We start from the raw sequence: 20,047 nt of genomic DNA, 5'->3' as shown, positions 1-20,047 counted from the left end.
GAGATTAAGAAGAGGTGGCAAGAATACACAGAAGAACTATACAGGAAAGATCTGAATGTCCCTGATAGCCATGATAGTGCGGTCACTGAACTTGAGCCGGACATCCTCGAGAGTGAAGTCAAGTGGGCCTTAGGAAACATTAGTAACAACAAAGCTAGCGGAGATGACAGTATTCCAGCCGAGTTATTTAAAATCCTAAAAGATGATGCTGTTAAAGTGCTGCATTCAATATGCCAACAAATTTGGAACACTCAACAATGGCCGCAAGACTGGAAAAGGTCAGTTTACATTCCAATTCCAAAGAAGGGCAACGCCAAAGAGTGTTCAAACTATCGCACAATTGCGCTCATTTCACATGCCAGCAAGGTGATGCTCCAAATCCTACAAGCTAGGCTTCAGCAGTATGCGAACCGAGAACTACCGGAAGTACAAGCTGGGTTTCGAAGAGGCAGAGGAACTAGAGATCAAATCGCCAACGTTGGCTGGATCATGGAGAAAGCAAGAGAATTCCAGAAAAACATCTATTTCTGCTTCATTGACTACGCTAAAGCCTTTGATTGTGTGGATCACAACAAACTGTGGCAAATTCTTAAAGTGATGGGAGTACCAGACCACCTTACCTGTCTCCTGAGAAACCTGTACGAGGGTCAAGAAGCAACAGTAAGAACCAGACATGGAACAACCGAGTGGTTCAAAATTGGGAAAGGAGTATGACAAGGCTGCATATTGTCACCCTGGTTATTTAACTTATATGCAGAGTACATCATGAGAAACGCCGGGTTGGATGAATCACAGGTCGGAATTAAGATTGCCGGGAGAATTATCAACAACCTCCGATATGCAGACGATACAACCCTAATGGCAGAAAATGAAGAGGATCTCAAGAGCCTCTTGTTGAGGGTGAAAGAGGAGAGTGCAAAAGCTGGTTTGAAAGTCAACATTAAAAAAACGAAGATCATGGCATCTGGCCCCATCACTTCCTGGCATATAGAAGGGGAAGAAATGGAAGCAGTGACAGATTTTACTTTCTTGGGCTCCAAGATCACCGCAGATGGTGACTATAGCCATGAAATTAAAAGACGCTTGCTCCTTGGGAGGAAAGCTATGGCAAACCTAGACAGCACAGTAAGAAGCAGAGACATCACCTTGCCGACAAAGGTCTGTCTAATCAAAGCTATGGTTTTCCCAGTAGTAATGTATGGCTGTGAGAGCTGGACTATAAGGAAGGCTGAGCGCCGAAGAATCGATGCTTTCAAACTGTGGTGCTGGAGAAGACTCTTACAAGTGCCCTGGACTGCAAGGAGGTCAAATCAGCCAATCCTAAAGGAAATCAACCCTGAGTGCTCATTGGAAGGTCAGATACTGAAGCTGAAGCTGAAATATTTTGGCCACCTAATGCGAAGAGAAAACTCTCTGGAAAAGACCCTGATGCTGGGAAAGACTGAAGGCAAAAGGAGAAGGGGACGACAGAAGATGAGATGGCTAGATAGCATCACCGATGCAATGAATATGAACTTGAGCACGCTCCGGGAGAGAGCGCAGGACAGGAAGGCCTGGCGTGCTATGGTCCATGGGGTCACGAAGAGTCGGACACGACTGAACAACAACAACAAAAACAACTTATAAACTTACAAGCAGCAATAAGACAGTAAAACACAATAAGCTCCCCCTAAAATGCTTTTCATGGCACCAAAATAGCAACATATTAGGTGCCAGGCGAGCATCTCTGGGAAGAGCATTCCATAGTCAGGGTACTACCACTGAGAGGGGCTGATCCCTGGTTATCATTCACTGTAACTTCAAAAATGGGCGCACTTGAAGAACAGCCTCTGACAATTCCCTCTTCCCAGAGGCAGGCTCATGTGGAACCAGGCAGTCCCTCAGATACCCAGTCCCAAATCGTGAAGGCCTTTAAAGGTAAGCACCAGCACCTTGAATCGGGCTTGGAAGCTGACTAGGAGCCAGTGCAATTTAAGCACGGGGAAATATGTCCCCAGTGCCTTGTCCCAGTTCCCTAATTTTATAAACATGTTAGCTTTAGCAACACTGAGTTTCAGAAGCTGAAGGGCATTAATAGTCTTAGGGGGTTGGCTAGAGCTGAGGAACTGCTGAGAGACTCAGAAAAGGAGTGAGGGCCTTTCACAGAGAAATCCCCCAATGGGTTTTTCCTTTGAGAGTAGTTTCCCTGGCTTCAGTCTTGAAGACCTGAACTGGTAGACCTCCCTGGCCTGGCTCCACCTTCCCAGGCTGGTCATTGGTTCCTCCTAGGCAGGAAGGAGTATAAAGGACTTCCTGTTGTAGCGGAACCTTGTTTGAGCAACAAGGTCTCCCTGAGCTCTAGTGTGTCTTGTGCTTCTGCTCTGGGTCTTAGCTTGTTCATCATTTCTGCATTCTGATTTGCACTTGGATTCTGATTGCTCTTTGGCTCTGGCTGTGTCCTGGCTCCTGACTTTCTTCAGACTGCTGCCTGTGGCCCAGTCCTGAGATAAGTCCCATACAGATGTTCTGAACCTGAATGCAGCAAACACATAACAAGAGGGAGTGCACTAGTCCCAGCCCTCTCCTTTGTCTCATCTGTTTCCCTTAATTTGTGCAGGGTGACTTTCTGAAGAGGAGAGCCTCCACAGATATAGGAGCCTCCTCTTTAGACAGTTGCCCTCCACAAGTCAAGGGCAACAAATGTGATGGGGGGGGGGGGTTGGAGCACTCCCTCTCATGCATTTGCTCTGTTCAAGTTCAGACCTGAAGACCTGAATAGGGCTATATTGTAAACAACGTCTGACCTTTGGGGTGGTCAATCGATGATCTTCCTTCATCAGTTGATCCCCTTGTTTGATCTTTCTCCAAACAGAAGCTGCTGAGGGCACTATTATGCCTGAAAAGTGTGCCAATGCACTTAGGGCTAAAAAAGGATTGTGCAGGACTCTGATTTATTTCCTTCTCTAAACTCTGTTGTTTACCTTTCCCACCAGTTCTCCAATTCCTGATTCTCATATGTATCTTTTCTGTTCAATGTTGTTTGATCTATCATTAAGTTATTGCAAGTATGTTTTAGTTTTGTAATTTGAATAGATCATTTTATTTTTCTGTCCTATATCAATAGCTTGACAGAACGTTTCTCCCCAGAGTTTCGCATACTTGGCACTTGATGAATATGGCATTGTTTGGAGATTGGCTTCCCCACAAAAATGGATAAAATATTTTGTATACTTTTTGTTTGCTTGAAATCATTTGGATTCTGTCGCTGTATAAATGACTGTTGCTGTGTACATTAGAGGCCTTTGAGGGAGGTCACCTAAACATGAGGTCTATTAAGAGGAATTGAAAGGCTGACTTTTCCGTCATATCCCAGACGGCATAGCCCCTAAACATGTTCCTGGTGTTGTCTTATCTTGTGCCTCCTTCCCTTCATACACGGCAGAGTTCCCTGCACAGAATCCAGGTTACCTTAGCAACAGACACTGTCATCTCTGCCTGAGGGAAGAATGGAGAAAGGGGGCTGGATAGAGTGACCAAATACAATATAATAAAGGTCAGGATCCCTGTGCAGAAGAGGGAATTTCAGCAAGTGCAGCTTTTCTCACCTTGTAGTGCCAAAATTCCCTTTTCTAGGCAACTATTAAAGGTACAGGAACAATACTTCTATTTTCTCCAATGGGTGTAGATACCTGGTGTTTTTTGAATTTGTATCTAATTCTAGAACTTACCTGTCATTTATAGAACTCTTCCTATTCATTTATTTGCTATCAAAGCATGCACCATCCTTTTCCCATTGTTCTAAATGCCCCAAAAGATTGCAGAGTAATTTAGGTGGCACAAAACTGTTTTGCCTTTCTAGAGAGCTGGGTCTGACAACTTTTCTACTATACTGAACTTTTAAAATTCTGACAACTTCAGTATTTCTCATGCAATATTGTGCCCAGATCTGTGTTAATGGGTATTTTGAATCATTCTTTTGTGGGGTCATGTTATCAGATCTTATTTTTTTCTTTTATTTTAGAATGCTCATCAAACTGTTTTCCATCAAAGCAGTCAACAAGGTTTAAAAGTGAGCAAAATGAATACAAATAAAGCAAATAACACTGGGAATCAGCCAGCCATAAAAATAGTAAAGCTTAGAATATTTGCCATATCACAAAATCCAGTCCACACACCTGATACGGGGGAGAGAGAAATAACTATACTGATGTGGCATCCCTACTCCCATGGGGGTGGGAGGCTTTCAAAAAGAAATTGCAATGGGTTCTGCTAAAACATCAACACAGGTTTTGAAGCCTCCTCTGGCTGGTTGGATTTGGGAGGATTAGGTTCAAATGCTTGCTCAGCCCTGATGTTCAATGGGCTGGCCAAATCACTGTATCTCGGTCCAGTCAATCTTTATAGGGTTGTAAGAATAACATGAGACAAAAGTATGTTATGATTTCCTTGGAACCCTTGAGCTAGGGCGGGGAAAACATCTAAATAAAGTTAATTACACTGTTGACTGTGCAAATTTAACACCATTAATCCAGAGATCTCTGGCTCCCATCGGTTAGGTATAGTAAACAAAAATCTGTTTACAATGCATCCAAAGAGATTTCAGTTTCCACCTTCCCTAGGTGTGTTCAACCTCAGCAAATCTAACAGGTATAAAGGCAGGAGGTGTGCATAGTTATTCAGACGGGAAGCATTAGTTGCATGTGTATGAAGATGGCAGCTGATGTAGTAATATTACTAAACAGAGCTGTGTTTTTAAAAGTGACTTGGTATGTACTCCTGTTCAGATTCAGAACATTAAATTAGAGCTGCTTCATAAACTTCCTCAGCACCCCACAAATAATATGCTTGTGAGATTCTAGTTCTCTCTCAAATATGAATCAGTATTGTGACCTTTCTACTTTGCTTGTTTAGTTTGTGATTCTTTCTTGCTTTCCCTAGGTTACTATTACCAGGAGCGTATATATATTTAAAACATTTTTTTTCTGAAGAGATTTGCTTGGCAGGAAGAGTGGCTGAACTGAATGTCGATGTTTTCTACAAATAACAAATAATGGCGTCCTTTTGTTTTGAAAGGCGTTCTTAACAAATTTTGATAGGCGTGTGTGCGTGCGCGTGCATGTGCTTTAATCTGATATCTCCCTTTCATCCCTTTTTAGGAGATCAGCAGGAAGATAAACTAGATAAAGTAGATAAACAATACTTTATCCTGCCAGAGCATGCCTTATTTTAGAACACTTGATATGGTTTTTTTAAAAAGAAATGAGCGAAAGACCAGCAAAGAATAAGCTGGCCAGCAATTTAGTGGCATGGATATAACCATTTCTACAACAATGATATTGATCTATTAAAGTTCCTCTTTTATTGTTGATGGGGCATTTTCTATGCTATTAAGTGTAGAACATTTGACTTGTTTTCTTTTTAAATCTGTGCTTGCTCCAGTTTCCTGGGGGAAAACCTGGGATTATTAAGCTCCAGGTAGGCAGTACCTTGACAGGGTGAGAAAGGATTGGAATGTGAGCCAGTGAGACTTTGCCCAATACCTGCTGTCTCTATATATTGTAGCTCCCAGCAGGATACCTGTTTGAATCCTTCATTGTCTGGGAAGGAAGGAGCAGGTGAGTAAAAGAAAATCTGAGCTCAGACTTTCAATTGTCTTTATGCTTTCATGGATATTTGTCTGCCAGATTATCCTCTGGCTGCTTGGTTGATGTAGCAGTCTGTGAATCTAATATGGGAAATCTGAAAAGAATATTGTGGAAGTTTTTTTAAAATTGTACACAAAGTGGGGCATTATAAACACAAAGTGGCATTTATAAATAGCAGTGCTGCATTAAGAAAGTTTTATTCCTAAAGACCAAGCATACTAAAAGTGGGGGGAAGTTCTTACTAATGAAGGTATCCACAGTAAGTAAAAGCAGTGCCTAAATGTTGGTTTTTATTATTTGTTTGTTTTTAAGAACCCTCTCCATTTATTTAAACCAAATGAGTGTGTGTGTGTGTTTTTAATTCACTAGGACATAGGCAGAGTATACCTCTCACTGCGTCTTCAGGCTAATTCATTAAAAAAAACATTTTCTGTGGCTAATTTGATTTGATGCACTGAGATAAACAGGTTACATTAGCCTAACACTGTTACTGGAATATATCCAGTAGACAGAACTCCACTGAGATCAAAGTAATGGAGTTCGGGCGTGGGTGGGAGGGAGATTTTTGTTAGATCTGAGTTCTGTGTTGATCATTATGTTTTCTTCCTTGGGATTCTTTACATGGGTTTGAATGTACTGTATTTTTTATTTCAAGTGCTCTTTGTATGGTCCCAAAGTGTAAGAGGGGGAAGAGCTAACATGATACTTTTAACTGGATTTTTATCTGCTGATGAGAGTTTGTAGGCTTTTGAACTTCTCAAATATCTTCTTTGATGATGCAGTTAGAGAGCTCAAAATCAGTACTTAATTTTGGAATATTGTACTTCCCCTCTCTTAGAGTTGTGGGGCTAAATTTAAATGCTGTCCACCTTAGAGGTAATCCCAGGATGTCACTGACTAGAGCAAGAAAAACTCGTTTTAGTTATTTTAAACTAGCATGAACACTTACTTAAAAGCATGACTTGTTCCATCATGCAGCATGTTGTACCATCACTGACATCGCTGGGGGTGCTGGGATGAAGGTGCCACTGAGAAAAGGAGCAAACAATTGCTAATTAATGATGAGAAACTTTTTTTAGTCTTTCACTCTGTTGTTACAATACTGAGACAGCTGAGTGAGGTTTTTATTTAGTATAAAGTTGCCTAGCCCTGGAACTTTACGTTGAACTATGCTGACTTGCACGATCTTTTTTTTTTTTTAATTTTGAGTTTGGGAACTTAAAATCATTTGTAGTCATATATATAACTCAGATTTATGTTTTGTCTGCTGCATTTTTGGAACTTAAATATTCTCTTATATTTTGAATTTTATTTGCCAGGTGCTATGCTCTTTTTATCTTAAGCTAGGTTGGTGGAGGGGATAGCAGATCAACTTTAGATTGTGAAGACTCTGATTCAAATCCCTACGTAGCCATGAAGTTCACTAGATGGCCATGAGTCAGTCTTTCTCTCTCTCCCTACTTTACAACATTGTTGTAATGATAAAATGGACAGGGGGGCACACAGTGTATGCTGCTTTAAGCTTAAATCCTCCTCACAAGAGCCTTGTGAGGTAAATTACTATTATTCCAATTTTATAGACAGGGAGCTGTGGCTGAAAGAGAATGACTTATCCAAGAGTGTGTGAAAGAGGTGGGACTTTAATATAGGTCTTCAGGCTGAGGTAAAATGACTTGCTTGCTGAACGTTGCTGGCTTTCGTATCAGTTCCCAGAAGGAGAATAACTGCTGTGCGCTAGATCAAAAAGCCCTTTGGGAAGTTGTTTCACAGACACAGGTTCTAATGAGAGACCATGGTGTAGTGGATAGTGTTAGACTTGGCCTCAGGCAACATAGGTTCAAATGCCTGCTCAGCCATGAAATTTGCTGGGTTAACCTTGGCCAAGGCACCATCATTCAACCTCACCCACCTCACAGAATTGTTCTGTTATTCTAGCAAATGGAGGCTTCACATTCAAAGTAAGGTCTCAAGAAATGCAAGGAACAATTTAAAAAGATGTAAATATCCCTTGTTAAACCAGTCAAAGAACAGCTGTGGATAGCTAGGGTAGCTATCAGTATTAGAAGTTCTCTCGGACAGAGACTGTTCTGTCTTTGCTTACATTTTCCATGTAAAGTGCCATATATACTGATGGTTCTATAGAAGTAATTAATAAGGAAAAATAACTTATCATTGTGATACAGAAGCAAATCTGGCCTGGCAATCTGCGTAAGATTCCCTTTTCTATAAAAAGAGATTTGCCCTTTCCCCCCCATGAGCCACGGAAAGCCATAATGGTTGTGCATGCAAAATATTTATTTTAATTGTGTGTATTTTTTATCCTGCTTTTTTCTTTTCTTTATTTACAAAAAATTCAAAATGACTAACAGTGTGGTAACAATAAACAAAATCAAAATAAATCAAGATATCAATAATATCCACATTTCAAAAAACCAAAGATAGTGGCATATAACTAACTGCCAGCTGAAAAACAGGGGTCGTCCTCTAACTCCCCACATAGCATCTGCAGCTTTACTTTGATCAATAGACCAGAAATAAGTCCTCAAGATAACTATAGCTCTTTAAAGCTAAGGAGGAAAAAAAAAAATAACCGAAACAGACACTGTCTAGTCAGTATTCCCCACAACCACTTCAAATCCTCCCTAAAAAGGCACCTTTAGATTAGGTGGCAAGAAAAAATTAAAGATGGGGGCATGTAGCCTTCCCTGGGAAGGGCTTTCACAAACAATGTTGGCACCATGACTGAGAACTAGGCTCTCATACTCATCTACAGCAAGGCTTCTGATGTTGATCTGATGGTTAGGGAGTGAATGTGAAGAAGAAGGCACGTACAGGAGGAAGCGGTCCTCAAAATACCCAGATCCCAAGCCATTAGAACCAGGATCTTGAATTGAGTCCAGAAATGAATAGGTAACCAATACATACCAAAGAGGACTGGAGTAATATGGACGGTCTGTCCAGCCCCAGATAATGGTATGGCAGTGGCATTTTGGACCAGTTAGATCAGCCTTCTCTAACCTTTCAGCCTCTAGATGTGTTGAGAGTGCAGCTCCCATCATTCCCAACATGTCCATTGACCATGTTGGCAGCAGATGATGGAAGTTGTAGTCCCATCATATTTGGAGGGTACCAGCGCTAGATCTACAGTAGTGCTTTTTATCGGTATTGAAGTGCACTGATAACTGTTGGGACACATTAGGCATTCTGTATACTGCTTTTCTAGCGTTATTTCCCGCTTTTTATTCTGTTCTATCCAAAATACTGCAACAGATGTCATTGTGTCTGCTGTGAGGTATAAATGTGAAAGAGGGATATAGCGTCGCCATTAAGGGATTGTATCGATACGACACGAGATGTAGATCTGGCCTAGGTTGGGGAAGGCTGAATGACATGCTTTTCAAGCCTATCTCCATGTAGAAAGCATTAAAATCTGGCGGGTTACTAAACCATGAATGTTGTTCAGCAAGTGTAAGGCCCCTATCACACATAAAGGTGGATCATTGATGTGGGAGTGGGTATGCATGCATATATGCATGCCTTCTGTTTTCTCATCCCTGGCCATGGGAAGTTAGTATGTATTAAAAGGTCTTGTAGCATTTCCAAAGGATGTTTAAGGCCAGGCTTTGAAACATCATGAAGCAAAACTGGTTCTGTAATTAAGGAGTAGTTCCATTCTTTGGTCATGCAAGGGTGTGACAGGACCTTGGGAAAGGGTTTAATACTGTAGTATTTATTTACTTTAAATAATTTAAACTTGCCTTTCATTGTGCACTGCCCTCACAAGGCAGCTTACAAGATTATAATACACAAGAAAATACAATTCAAAAAAAGAAGAAAACAAGCAGCTGAAATATTTTTTCTTGTGCCAAATGCAGACTAGAATAAATGTTTTAGTTTTCTTTAAAGCCTGCAGTAATGAAGTCACACACATCTCTCTTCCAAAGGTGTGTGGCCACTACTAAGAAATCCCTGTCCCTAGTAGCCACCATCGTAATAGTTGGGCAAATGGTAGAGCCCCAAACACTGATCTTAATGTTTGGGTAGGCTCATACAGGTACAGGAAGTCCTTCCGATAATATGGTCCCAACCTGTTTAGGGGTTTTAAAGGCCAAAATTAGTGCCTGAAATTGAGCCTGGAAATGAATAGGCAGCCAATATAACTGATACAGACTCGGTGTAATATGATCTGAGAGCCTAGCTCCCACAAACGTTCTGTACCAATTGTGTTCTGTACCAGTTGCAATTTTCAAACAGTCTTCAAGGGTAGCCTTGTGTAGGGTGCATTACACTGTCTAACCTGGACATAACCAGGTTTGTGTCATTGTGGCTTGGTTACCTTTCTCTAGGTAGGTCCACAGCTGCTGAACCAGCCTAAATTAGTAAAAAGCTCTCCTGGCAACTTGCCATCTACACCTCCATAGAAAGCCATGAGTTGAGGAGCACACCCAGAATGTGTAGGGGGAGTGTGACCCCATCCAGAGTCAAGTTTGAGCCTCCAGCCAGATTAACAGATTTCCCAACCCACTGTATTTCTCTCTGATCTGGATTAAGCTTCAGCTTGTTAGCCCTCATCCATTCCAATACTACTCCCCAGGCCCCAGTGCAGGTGCATCTACATTACACATATCCATACATACACAGAGAAATTCTACAGCACGATAAATATTATAATAAGCTAGATGTCATTTTGAGTATATGCTTTGGAAGAACAGGTAGCCGGCATAAAATGTCTCTTGTACTCCCAGTCTCTAGTCTCCGAGAAAACCTGAGAAAAATGTACGTGTATGAAAGTCTAACTGCTTGCTGAGTTAATAAGTAGTTGTATTTAAATGTTTCAGCTTTCCACAAAAATCACTCCTACCAGTTTCACTTCAATTTTACTTTGTCCATTCACCTGTAATTTTGGGTTTTCTAAATCAGGTTGCCTTACTGCACTCATTTCAGTACAGCTTGTTCTTTCATCCGCTGTCATGGATGGCAAGTTACAAACAAAGCACTGTAGTCACACACAAGTCAGTAGTTTATACCTCTTTGTGTTATGCTCAGCAGAGTACAAACACCAGCTCTTACAGAAGACCTGGGAAGTCCAGCCAAGGAACACTGACACTCACTGAGCCAATGGCAGCATATTGTGGGTTAATTAACCTATGATTTGCCACAGTGTGTGTCAGGTGCATTCCACAACCTTTTTGAATATTCAACCCCCGATCGGGGGTTGCTATGTGATGTCCGAACCTGGCCCTAACTAACTAACTAACTAACTAACCTAACTTTTTTAGAACAGAGAAAATGTGGCATTTAACTGTGAAAGTGAAAGAAAGTGCTATTTCCTCCTGTGGATTTGAACTTTTCCGCTATATCACAGTGCCACTTAGGGGTTATGTAGTGCAAAAGCAGGAACAGAAATGCACCTTGTGGAGTGCTCAGATCTCACTTCTGTGATGAAACCCAAAGTAGATACAGTGGATTAGCAGCTGATTAACAGCCTCATGTAGAAAAGCTTTAAGAGCTGAGGGAAGTAAGAACCAGGGACTCAAGCTAGGGCCATAGCCAGCCTCCCTCCCTCTTACTGTATTTCTAGTTGGGGTTTCAAAGAAGTGAATGGCGAATCAATTATTTTATCATAACCAGCAGAAGCTCCCATAGCCCTGTTGCTAACCCCAAGAGTAGACCTGCAAAATATGTAATAAATGTTAGTGAATTGTTAGTGTCAGAAACATATAAGTAGAATAAGATGAATAATTTTTATGTTCAGAAGCTTATACCTCCTTATAATGACCACAATCCTTAAATAACAACTTCTTACCCACTTTAAGCACCGTGCCATCTTTAAAGTGATAATACAGTTATAGTTTCTAAGAGGTGCGTGCTAGTGTGTGTGTTTTAGGATCACCAAAGGGTATTAGTGGTCTTGAAAAAGCTACCCTGAGCAAGGATGGATTTTGGGTGCTGCGTGGGTCAAATGAGTGGAGTTTGGAGTAATACCACTTGGAGGGGGGCGGGTTTGTCAGAGACTAGCTTTTTTTTTTTAAACCAGAAACTTTCCTATTCTAAAAATAATATTTCATTCTTTCATGGAAGTTGTCATGTAATTTCAAATTAAATAGTCTGTTTTTAGGTGGGGCTGACAAGTGCTCTAGGTTGGGCAATGCACTCACTGGCCCCACCCTACCTGTGTCCCTGGACTTAGGGTGGTACCTCATCCAGGAATGAGGGAACAGGTGGAAAAGATGTGGAGAAAGAGTAGTTTTCAAAATAACCAGAAAATCTTTGCTTGTGCAACTCTCACCCCAGTTACATATTGGATTTATTTGGACATAATGAATCCTCAGTAATGGGCAAGACTTGGTGTCTCCCCTCCCTTCTCTGGCGTGGCCACGAGGAAATTGGAAGCTTTCACTTCCATTATGAGCTAACCATGTTTTAGCAGTACATCCAAACCCTAAACTGTGGTTTATGAAGCTGGCTTGTTTCAATAAACCATTGTTAAAAGTAGGTTCGTTTTTGTTCACCTTGTCCCAATGCTTCCGCCTTGCATTGTCTTTGCTTTCCCACCTAATACATATTTTCCTTCCCTTGCATTGTAAATGCTGGATTTGCTTCTCTTTCTCTGCTTCCATCTTTATAATGTTTTTAAAAATCTCATAGTTGTGGTTTTAGGAACGCGAAGGCAGGGAAAAGGGGGCGTTCCCGGGGGAGGGGAGGAGACTGGGGCAGCTCTGATACAACATATCCTATGGCTGCCCCAGCTTCCTTCCTTCCCCCTCTGAGGTGCTACCGTTAGACGGGCAAAATTGCCCATGTAGCAGAAATGCAGGAAGACTGGAGTGTGGAGGCAAAGATCACCACCGCTGTCCTCCTGCCCTATATTGGATACTTGGCAACCTCCGAGGCTGCTGGCAATTCACATAGGATTGCACCCTAAGGCTGCAGTCCTGTACACACTTACCTGGGAGTAAGTCCCAGTGAACTCCATGGGACTTAATTTTGATTGCATAGGATTGTACTCTTAATGTATCTTTGGCTTTTGAACTCTTTTGAATGAGTGTACAGTCCTTGGGAAGTATAACAGGAATGGATAGCGGAGATATTTGCAATGCAGTTAGGTCAGCCACTTGTCCATAAATTGCCCTGCTGGATCAGACCAAGATCCATCTAGTCCACTATTCTGTTTCCAAGCACAGCCACTCAGGTACTTCTCGTTACTCACAAGCAGGGCATGAAGGCGATGGCCATCCTTTCTTTGTTGCAAAGCAACATTCTTCCATATTCATTTAATGATGGAATAATGAAGAACCCAAGAAAAATGAAAACTGCTATTAGAGCTGTTGTTTTCTATGAAAGCTAAAATAAATGAGTGAACATAAACAGCAGAATACTGTGCGTGTTTCCTCAGAGGTATGTTCTGCTGTATTCAATTGAGCTTACTCCCAGTAAGAATGCTTAGGGTTCCAGCCTGAAGCTATCCATATTTTGTTGACGCTTAAAAAGTTAAAAGGCTCCAGAATAAATGAAAGGATGCAAAAGAGGACAATGGGAGCAAACTATTCCTTTAATGATCCAGTATTTGCTAGATCAGAAACAAGCAGTTGTGCTGGTCCATTCAAACATTTATTAGAGTCAACCAAGATTTGTAATGAAGCATATGAAGTTTTGAAGCACACAGAACTCTTCCCCTGTTTGGTGATTTAAAACAAAAAATGTAAAAGAAAAAAAAGATGCTTCTGGTCGTGGCATGGTATTTCGCTAATAAATTGCCAGTGAAGAATCTTTAGAGAATGCATTAATTTATGAAGATATGTAGAGTTCATTCCCCTGACTTTATTTAATGAACCCTTTTGCTACTTTGGAGAGGTTTTGTATTGCCCTTTTGTTGATGCATCTTCTCTTCTCCACCCATCACTACTCCTGCTACAGGACATGGCTCCGTGGCCTGAACTAGAAGACACAGAGACCAACAAGTACATCGAAGAGTGTTGCTCCAGACAAAACGAGGCCATGTCTGAAAAAGAGAAGACCACCCCAAAAGGTAAAAATATAATCTACTCCCAACAGAACTTAAAATCTCTGCTCCTATATACGCTACATAAACATTTTTAGAAGCTTGCAAATTTTGTACTTGAGGATTGATGGTGAAACAATGATATTGACTTTCTTGCTTCTTCCATCAGATGAGGGAGTTTCATTAAAGAATCAGCTGGAACTTTTGCCTGCATATTCCACCATTGCTTTGGCAACTGAACCAGAGGAAGAAGAAGATCCATGGAGTATGCCAGTGCTCCAGAACACTGGAGTCAAATGGTCAGGTGAGTTGTAAAACCTGCATTTTATTTATACTTTTCCATCTTCTATCACCTTCGGATCTATTTGTGTTCCTCAAGTGTAAACTTTCTGGAGAAAGGCATACAAAAGCCCATTAGTAATGTGCTCTCTGTTTAGTTTGGTTTTAAAGTGGACAGCAGGTGTGAATGTAGACAAAATGGGAAATCAATGCAAAGGCTAATGAATGATAGCTCATTAAAGTTGTCCTGTTTCCTGTGCTAGGATTAGGAAACAGGGGAGTTCTTTTGAATTTTTCCCCCAGATCTAAAACCCTTTCCCATTAACGTGTCCCTGAAGGGTACGCAAAATGCTGCCAAGCAGCATATAGAACTATCTCTTAATTTTCTCATAATAGGTGAACTTTTAAATTTGATTATGGTTTACTTAACACACACCTTGCTGTTCTCTAGAGAGCTTGGAATAGCTTATATTGGTTCTCAGGTAGTCTTCCTTCTAGTCACCTTACAGGTTCTGGACTGCTTAGCTTTAACAGCAGAATAGTGTCCAAGAGGCCTTTAGTTATGGGGGTCAGATTCAAGGGCATTCTCTTGTTGCAAGCACATGAGACAGAAAAAGCCCTGCTGGGGCCTCTTCTGTTATGCAGACAAATGGAAGTTCAGCCTTGTGGGCATCTATGGAAGTGAGAAAAGTTCCTTCCTTACCCACCTCCCTGAAAGCCATATAACTGCTTCACACTTTACGCAGCACTTGGGTGCATTGATATTTAGCTGATATTTCCCATAGTCACACATAAATTATGGAACAGAGACATATATTTCCTGAATTGGTCATAGACACGATCCATGGAGCCATGCCTGCCCTCAGCTTACTGGCACATGACCACTAAATGTTTTGAGACATGCATCTCCCATTCAAGCTATGTAACTTGTAACCAAACCATAGCACAGCATATGCATAGCATAGTAACCTGCAAGTAGACCAGAGTCAGCTGGAGTTTTGTGACACCTCTACACAGGAGCAGAAGGCCCTATGCTGCCTGCTTCTTCAGTGCTACGTAGTTGCCTGCTTGTGGTGTATAGTCTAGAGACAAAACTCCAAAGTATGGAGAACCTCAGAGTTTGGGCTTGACTTATAGCACACTTGTCAAAAAGGTTGATCACGACTGATTTGCAGTCCTGGCGACTGCCTCAGGCAGCAGATGCGGCGGGTGGGGGTAGGCAGTGGTGGCAGCATCCCAGCTGTTCTTCATGTACTCTCCAGCTGTTGCCCTCTGTTGGAGGATGGAACTGTGTACACCCCACAACCTGTCTTGGGCTCAGTAAGTTGCCTCAAGTGGGGTGGAGGATGCTATCCTGTTGCCAGACTTGAAGTATGATTAAACTGCCAGCCCACCCAGGTTTTGTACATGAATTGGAGAGGGGCGCCATCTTGTCCTTCATCTCAGGCAGCAAAATGCAGTCTTCTGCCACCCCCGCTGATTTGTGTTTATAGTGACAAATGCGAGCAGAAGACTGATATACTCAGGCTGTCATATAAAGTGTGAAGCAGCTCTAAGCTACTGTTTTGGCTATGATTATTTGGTCCTGTGAATGGGGAAAAAGCTTGTGGTCTCTTTCAGTTCACAAAAGCACCCTTTCAGTCTAACCAGTTTCCCCATGTACCCATTTAAATTGTCAGCTATACGGATGAGACCATTGAAGCAGCTAGTTCTACTGAATTACTCTTCACTTTGTAAGAACATCAGGGAGAAAAATGGTTAACAGTGGCTGGATCTACACTTATCGCCTTTTTTCGCTTCCAATGAGGTTTCACTGCCCGCCTTTCACACTATGCAGTAGCCGCCTCGAATTGGAACCGGAATTTCCCACTTCTGTGCTCCCGCTTTCAATACCCTAATATCCCGGTATTTCTCCTTAATGTGCTCTGATTTTCCACCTTCGCTACCATATCCAGTCATAGTCCCCTCCCCCACCTGTCCATATGCGGCAGTGTTTGTATTTCCCTCCTGTCCAATCACAGCTCTCGATGGCCCCATGTCTTCTTCCGGCTACCGATCGCATAGCTTCCCCAGCAGCCCCCGTTTCCTCAGCAAAAAGCAAAGGGCTGGATGTGCACATGCTTGTCTGATCTCGGAAACGAAGTGTGGTCGGTCCGGGTCAGTGCTTGGATGGGAGTAGGGATGTCAGAGAAGTTCGCCACGGATCTCGGGGAGGCCGAATGCCAGTGCATTCGGCCCCCCGAAATCAGTGGCGGAATGGTCTGCCACCCCCCCCCCCGGGACGGGCCTTACCTTGGGCAGATCTTCCTGGCGGCGGCGGCTCCAGCGGCGGCTCGGCAGCGGCGGCCAGTCTTCCGACCGGCTGCCACTGCCGCCATTTGCAGTTAAAAAAACAAAAACAAAAACGTGATAGGCTACGTAAAGATTTACGTAGCCTATCACGGCTAGATTTTGAAAAAACACCGTGATAGGCTACGTAAATGTTTACATAGCCTATCACGGCTGTTTTAAAAGAGAAAAAAAAACTGCGTATGCAAATGGCGGCACCCATGGGTGCCGCCATTTGCGTTCCTTATTTTGGCACGTCTTAGTCTACGTAAACATTTATGTAGACTAAGACGGCGAAAATAAGGGGAACGCAAATAGCGTAGACACTACGCTATTTGCGTTCCCCTTATTTTCGCCGTCTTAGTCTACGTAAATGTTTACGTAGACTAAAATGTGCCAAAATAAGGAACACAAATGGCGGAGCCCATGGGTGCTGCCATTCGCGTACGTGTGTTTTTTCTTTTTTTCTTTTAAATCATTCGCATTTGCGTCCCTGCTAGCCAGCGGCCGGATGTCCGGCCGCTGGTGGAGCCGGCTGGTGGCTCCGCAGAATCCCTGTGGAGCGGAGCTGGCTGGCCAGGATTCCGGGGGGGGGGGAGGAATGGAGCGCCTCCCCCCCGGTGAGGATTCCGGGGGGAGGGACGGAACGCCTCCCCCACAACCATTAGCATAATCCCCGAAAGGTAAGTGATTTCCGTACATCCCTAGATGGGAGACCGCCTGGGAATCAGGTTTCCTGCATTGAGCAGGGGGTTGTTGTATCCCTTCAAATGAGATTAAGTTTTACCCCCTCCTATCCTCCGCTCTGGATGTTTTTTTAAAAAAAAATTAAGGCATTATCCTCGCAGAATCGGGGCTTCTCCGCGATGTTTTTTTTTCTAATTGAGGCATGATCTTCGAAGCTTCGATGTTGTGAAGCTTCACAACATCGAACATTAATCTCCTAATGGAGATTAAAACTGCTAGAATGGGTTTGTTGACTTTGAGATAAAATATTTCTCCCTGGTGCTGGAAGAAGAAACTCCTGGAAAATCTTGAGTTGGTAGTCTTATGCCATTTGGAGACATGTTGTGTCCCTGTCTTTCCTTTCTCATGCAATCTCACGTTTCTCCAGCCAAAGTCCAACATGCTAACTGCTACACTGTCCTTTGCCAGCTCACTATTCTATGACTGTCATCTGATCCTAATAAATTGGGTATTATGCAATATACTGCTGCTCTTTGGAGTGAGTTTATGTATACACAGGCATACATATAAACATATGGATCAGCACAGCTGCCTGCATTTTTGGACTCTCATTGGGGGTGTGGCAATGAGGACTGTCATGATGCGCACCAGCACTTCAAAATGTATGACTATGCCACTGCTTTAAGCTATAGACACATTTTAATACTGGAAACATTCCTTCTGGTTTATTATCCACGGAGTTCATAGCATTGACTTTGACTCCATGATCTCGCTGGAAAGTCATGCACTACTGAAAAATCAAGCCTTAGATTCACTGCTGTTTTATACGTAAAAGCTTGTTTTGTGTTTTGCAGAACTAGACGGGAAAGGCAAAATATTGTGTGTGTTAAAAGGCATAGGAAAGTTTATTGCCTTGCTTGGATTGCTCTACTTTTTTGTCTGTTCCTTGGATGTGCTCAGCTCAGCCTTCCAGTTAGTAGGAGGTAAGACAAGATTTTCAAAATATCACACTTAAGTCACGTACCAAGGCTCTTGTATTTAAGTCTTTAAAAATGAACTTGCTAAGCCTCCCATCTCGTGAAGAGCGCATTTCAAATAGATAAAATGCAAAGGGAAACCTCTGTAGTTAAAAACATAAGAAAAACTATGCTGGACCAGACCAGAGGCCTATCTAGTCCAGTATCCTGTTTCCAGAGTGGCCAACCAGATGGCAATGGGAATCCCGCAAGTGGGACATGAGCGCAATAGCATCCTCCGGCTTGTGTTCCCCAGCAACTGGTACTGAGAGGTATATTGCCCCTGATAGTGGAGGTAATATATAGCCATCATGAGTAGCAGCCATTGATAGCCTTATCTCCCATGAATGTTGACATCCCTTTATTTGCAAAGGTGTCCTTTGTTTCCAGAATTCCAAGGTGGTATTGACATTGGAGATTAGCAACAGTAACACCACCAGGCACCCTCTTGCTCCCCTCCACTAACTCACCCCGCTTTCAACTGCCTCCTCTCCAAGCTGCTTGTGCCGCAAAAATTAAAAAAGGGGAGTGCAGCAGAATACTATTACAAAGTGTTTATTCATTAAGCTACCTAAATACTTTTGAAACTTAACTTTTCTTTCCAAAAAAAAGGCAAACCATTGTACTTTAAACTGGTAATGAAGGAATATTAAGAAGAGGTGGAGAGCTACAAAATGGTTAAGTTTATTACCTCATGTCCAAGTTCTTTAGATATATAAAAAGTGTAATTTGCAAGCCTAGGCGTAAAACTCCCACTAGCTGGAAAACCACTGCCATAAAAGCACCAACCAATTGAAATGTAGTCACATGGCTATTCCAGTTGTGAACTCGGTTTCCAAACACCTTGTGTCCTGCCTTTTCACCAAGGAGTTCAGGGTGGTGGGTTACCCCATTTTATCCTCACAACAGGTGGGTTAAGTTGAGAGAATGTGACCTGCTGAAGGCTGCCCAGTGAACCTGAATCTCCCAAATCCACACTCAATGCACTAGTCTATTTTACATCATTCTGGCTCTTACTGGGTGCCAGATGCCCACCTGCTCATCTACTAAGGACCAATTCACTGGACTCTTAGGTGTGTGATAGAGATTTGACACATAGCTTCCTGTGGCTAGTATCCCTTCCTACAGGGCACAAAGAGAAGTTTGGGTTCCTGGGAGGGTGGGGAGGAAGTGACTACAGTTTAAATGTGTAAACATGCCTTAAAAGGAAAGGACGAAATTCAGAATTATGTATGTCTTTACCTGTTGGTCGACGTATGCTGCCTTTTTGATGGTACAAACTTGCGTCATATGCAAGCGCTTTTAATCTAGTAAAAGCACTTTAAAAAGCCACCAAATAAAAGGCCACCAAGTTTAGGGGGAGTAGGGATTTCCCCTTCCCCACAACCTTGGAGCTGCCTTCAGAAGGGGTAAAAAGAACAATGCCTCTCCTGTGTCCCTGTTAACGGTAGCCGGGCAACTCAGTGTTGGGCTGGTGGACAGGCTTTGCCCTCACTTCAACTTTCACCCCAACAGCAGTTCTTTACTTTTCCCTATAGAAATGAATGGCATTCATATATAGGAGGATGAAAAGGGGGCTCTTGGTGACTCTATTGGGTTCAGATTAAACCTTCTCTACCCTTGGTGAACCAAGAATCAATTAGCATACCCTTGTCCTGGGTTCTGCTTTTTGGACATGTTACAGCAGGAGTGGGCAACATGTGCTGCATGTGGCCCTTGAAAGTTGCTTGGGTGGCCCCCTGTGGGTCCCCTCCCCCCAGTCAAAGTTGCCTTTGAAGTTGTGGCTGGTGAAAGCACCACGGGGGGAGGGGGAGGAAGCAGCCACACTTCTCTCCTTTCACCTCCCCCCCACATAACCACAGTGGTTTTTCAGCTGCCATGCTTGTCTCCTCTCCTCCTCATTCCTCCACATCCAGCCAAACAGCCAAAGTCATCACAGCCTCATACCTCCTCTTCCCCCACCCTCTCCTTTCCTGAATCTCCATCCCTGTGAGAGATGCTCTGTTCTGTGCCTCACAGGGCTCTATGGTACAGGAGGATATTCTGTCACCCTCCTGCATCATAGAGCTGCCTATATTCAGGCACCATAGAGCTGCTGCTGCTGCCGTTGC

The 20,047-nt window shown here is 42.8% G+C and overlaps 1 protein-coding gene across 2 annotated transcripts in view; it reads left to right on the top strand.

The window, feature by feature from the left end:
* Nucleotides 1-4,657: 4,657 nt before the first annotated feature.
* SLC34A2 (solute carrier family 34 member 2) overlaps nucleotides 4,658-20,047 on the top strand; it is a 28,535-nt gene continuing 13,145 nt past the window's right edge. Inside the window, exons 1-5 of one of the 2 annotated variants that reach the window (XM_084856992.1) lie at nucleotides 4,658-4,745; nucleotides 5,542-5,594; nucleotides 13,542-13,653; nucleotides 13,796-13,930; nucleotides 17,775-17,903. In XM_084856992.1, coding sequence (XP_084713118.1) covers nucleotides 13,545-13,653; nucleotides 13,796-13,930; nucleotides 17,775-17,903 — 373 coding nt within the window. In that variant the 5' untranslated portion in view covers nucleotides 4,658-4,745; nucleotides 5,542-5,594; nucleotides 13,542-13,544. The remainder of the gene's footprint in view (nucleotides 4,746-5,541; nucleotides 5,595-13,541; nucleotides 13,654-13,795; nucleotides 13,931-17,774; nucleotides 17,904-20,047) is intronic. The other variant, XM_084856993.1, reaches the window with a different exon arrangement.

The sequence above is a fragment of the Heloderma suspectum genome, chromosome 5, assembly GCF_057233095.1.
Source record: "Heloderma suspectum isolate Gila_16-S chromosome 5, 16-S_ref, whole genome shotgun sequence".
Taxonomy (NCBI): domain Eukaryota; kingdom Metazoa; phylum Chordata; class Lepidosauria; order Squamata; family Helodermatidae; genus Heloderma; species Heloderma suspectum.
Note: the sequence above shows the minus strand (reverse complement) of the source record. Positions and strands in the feature narration are given on the sequence as shown.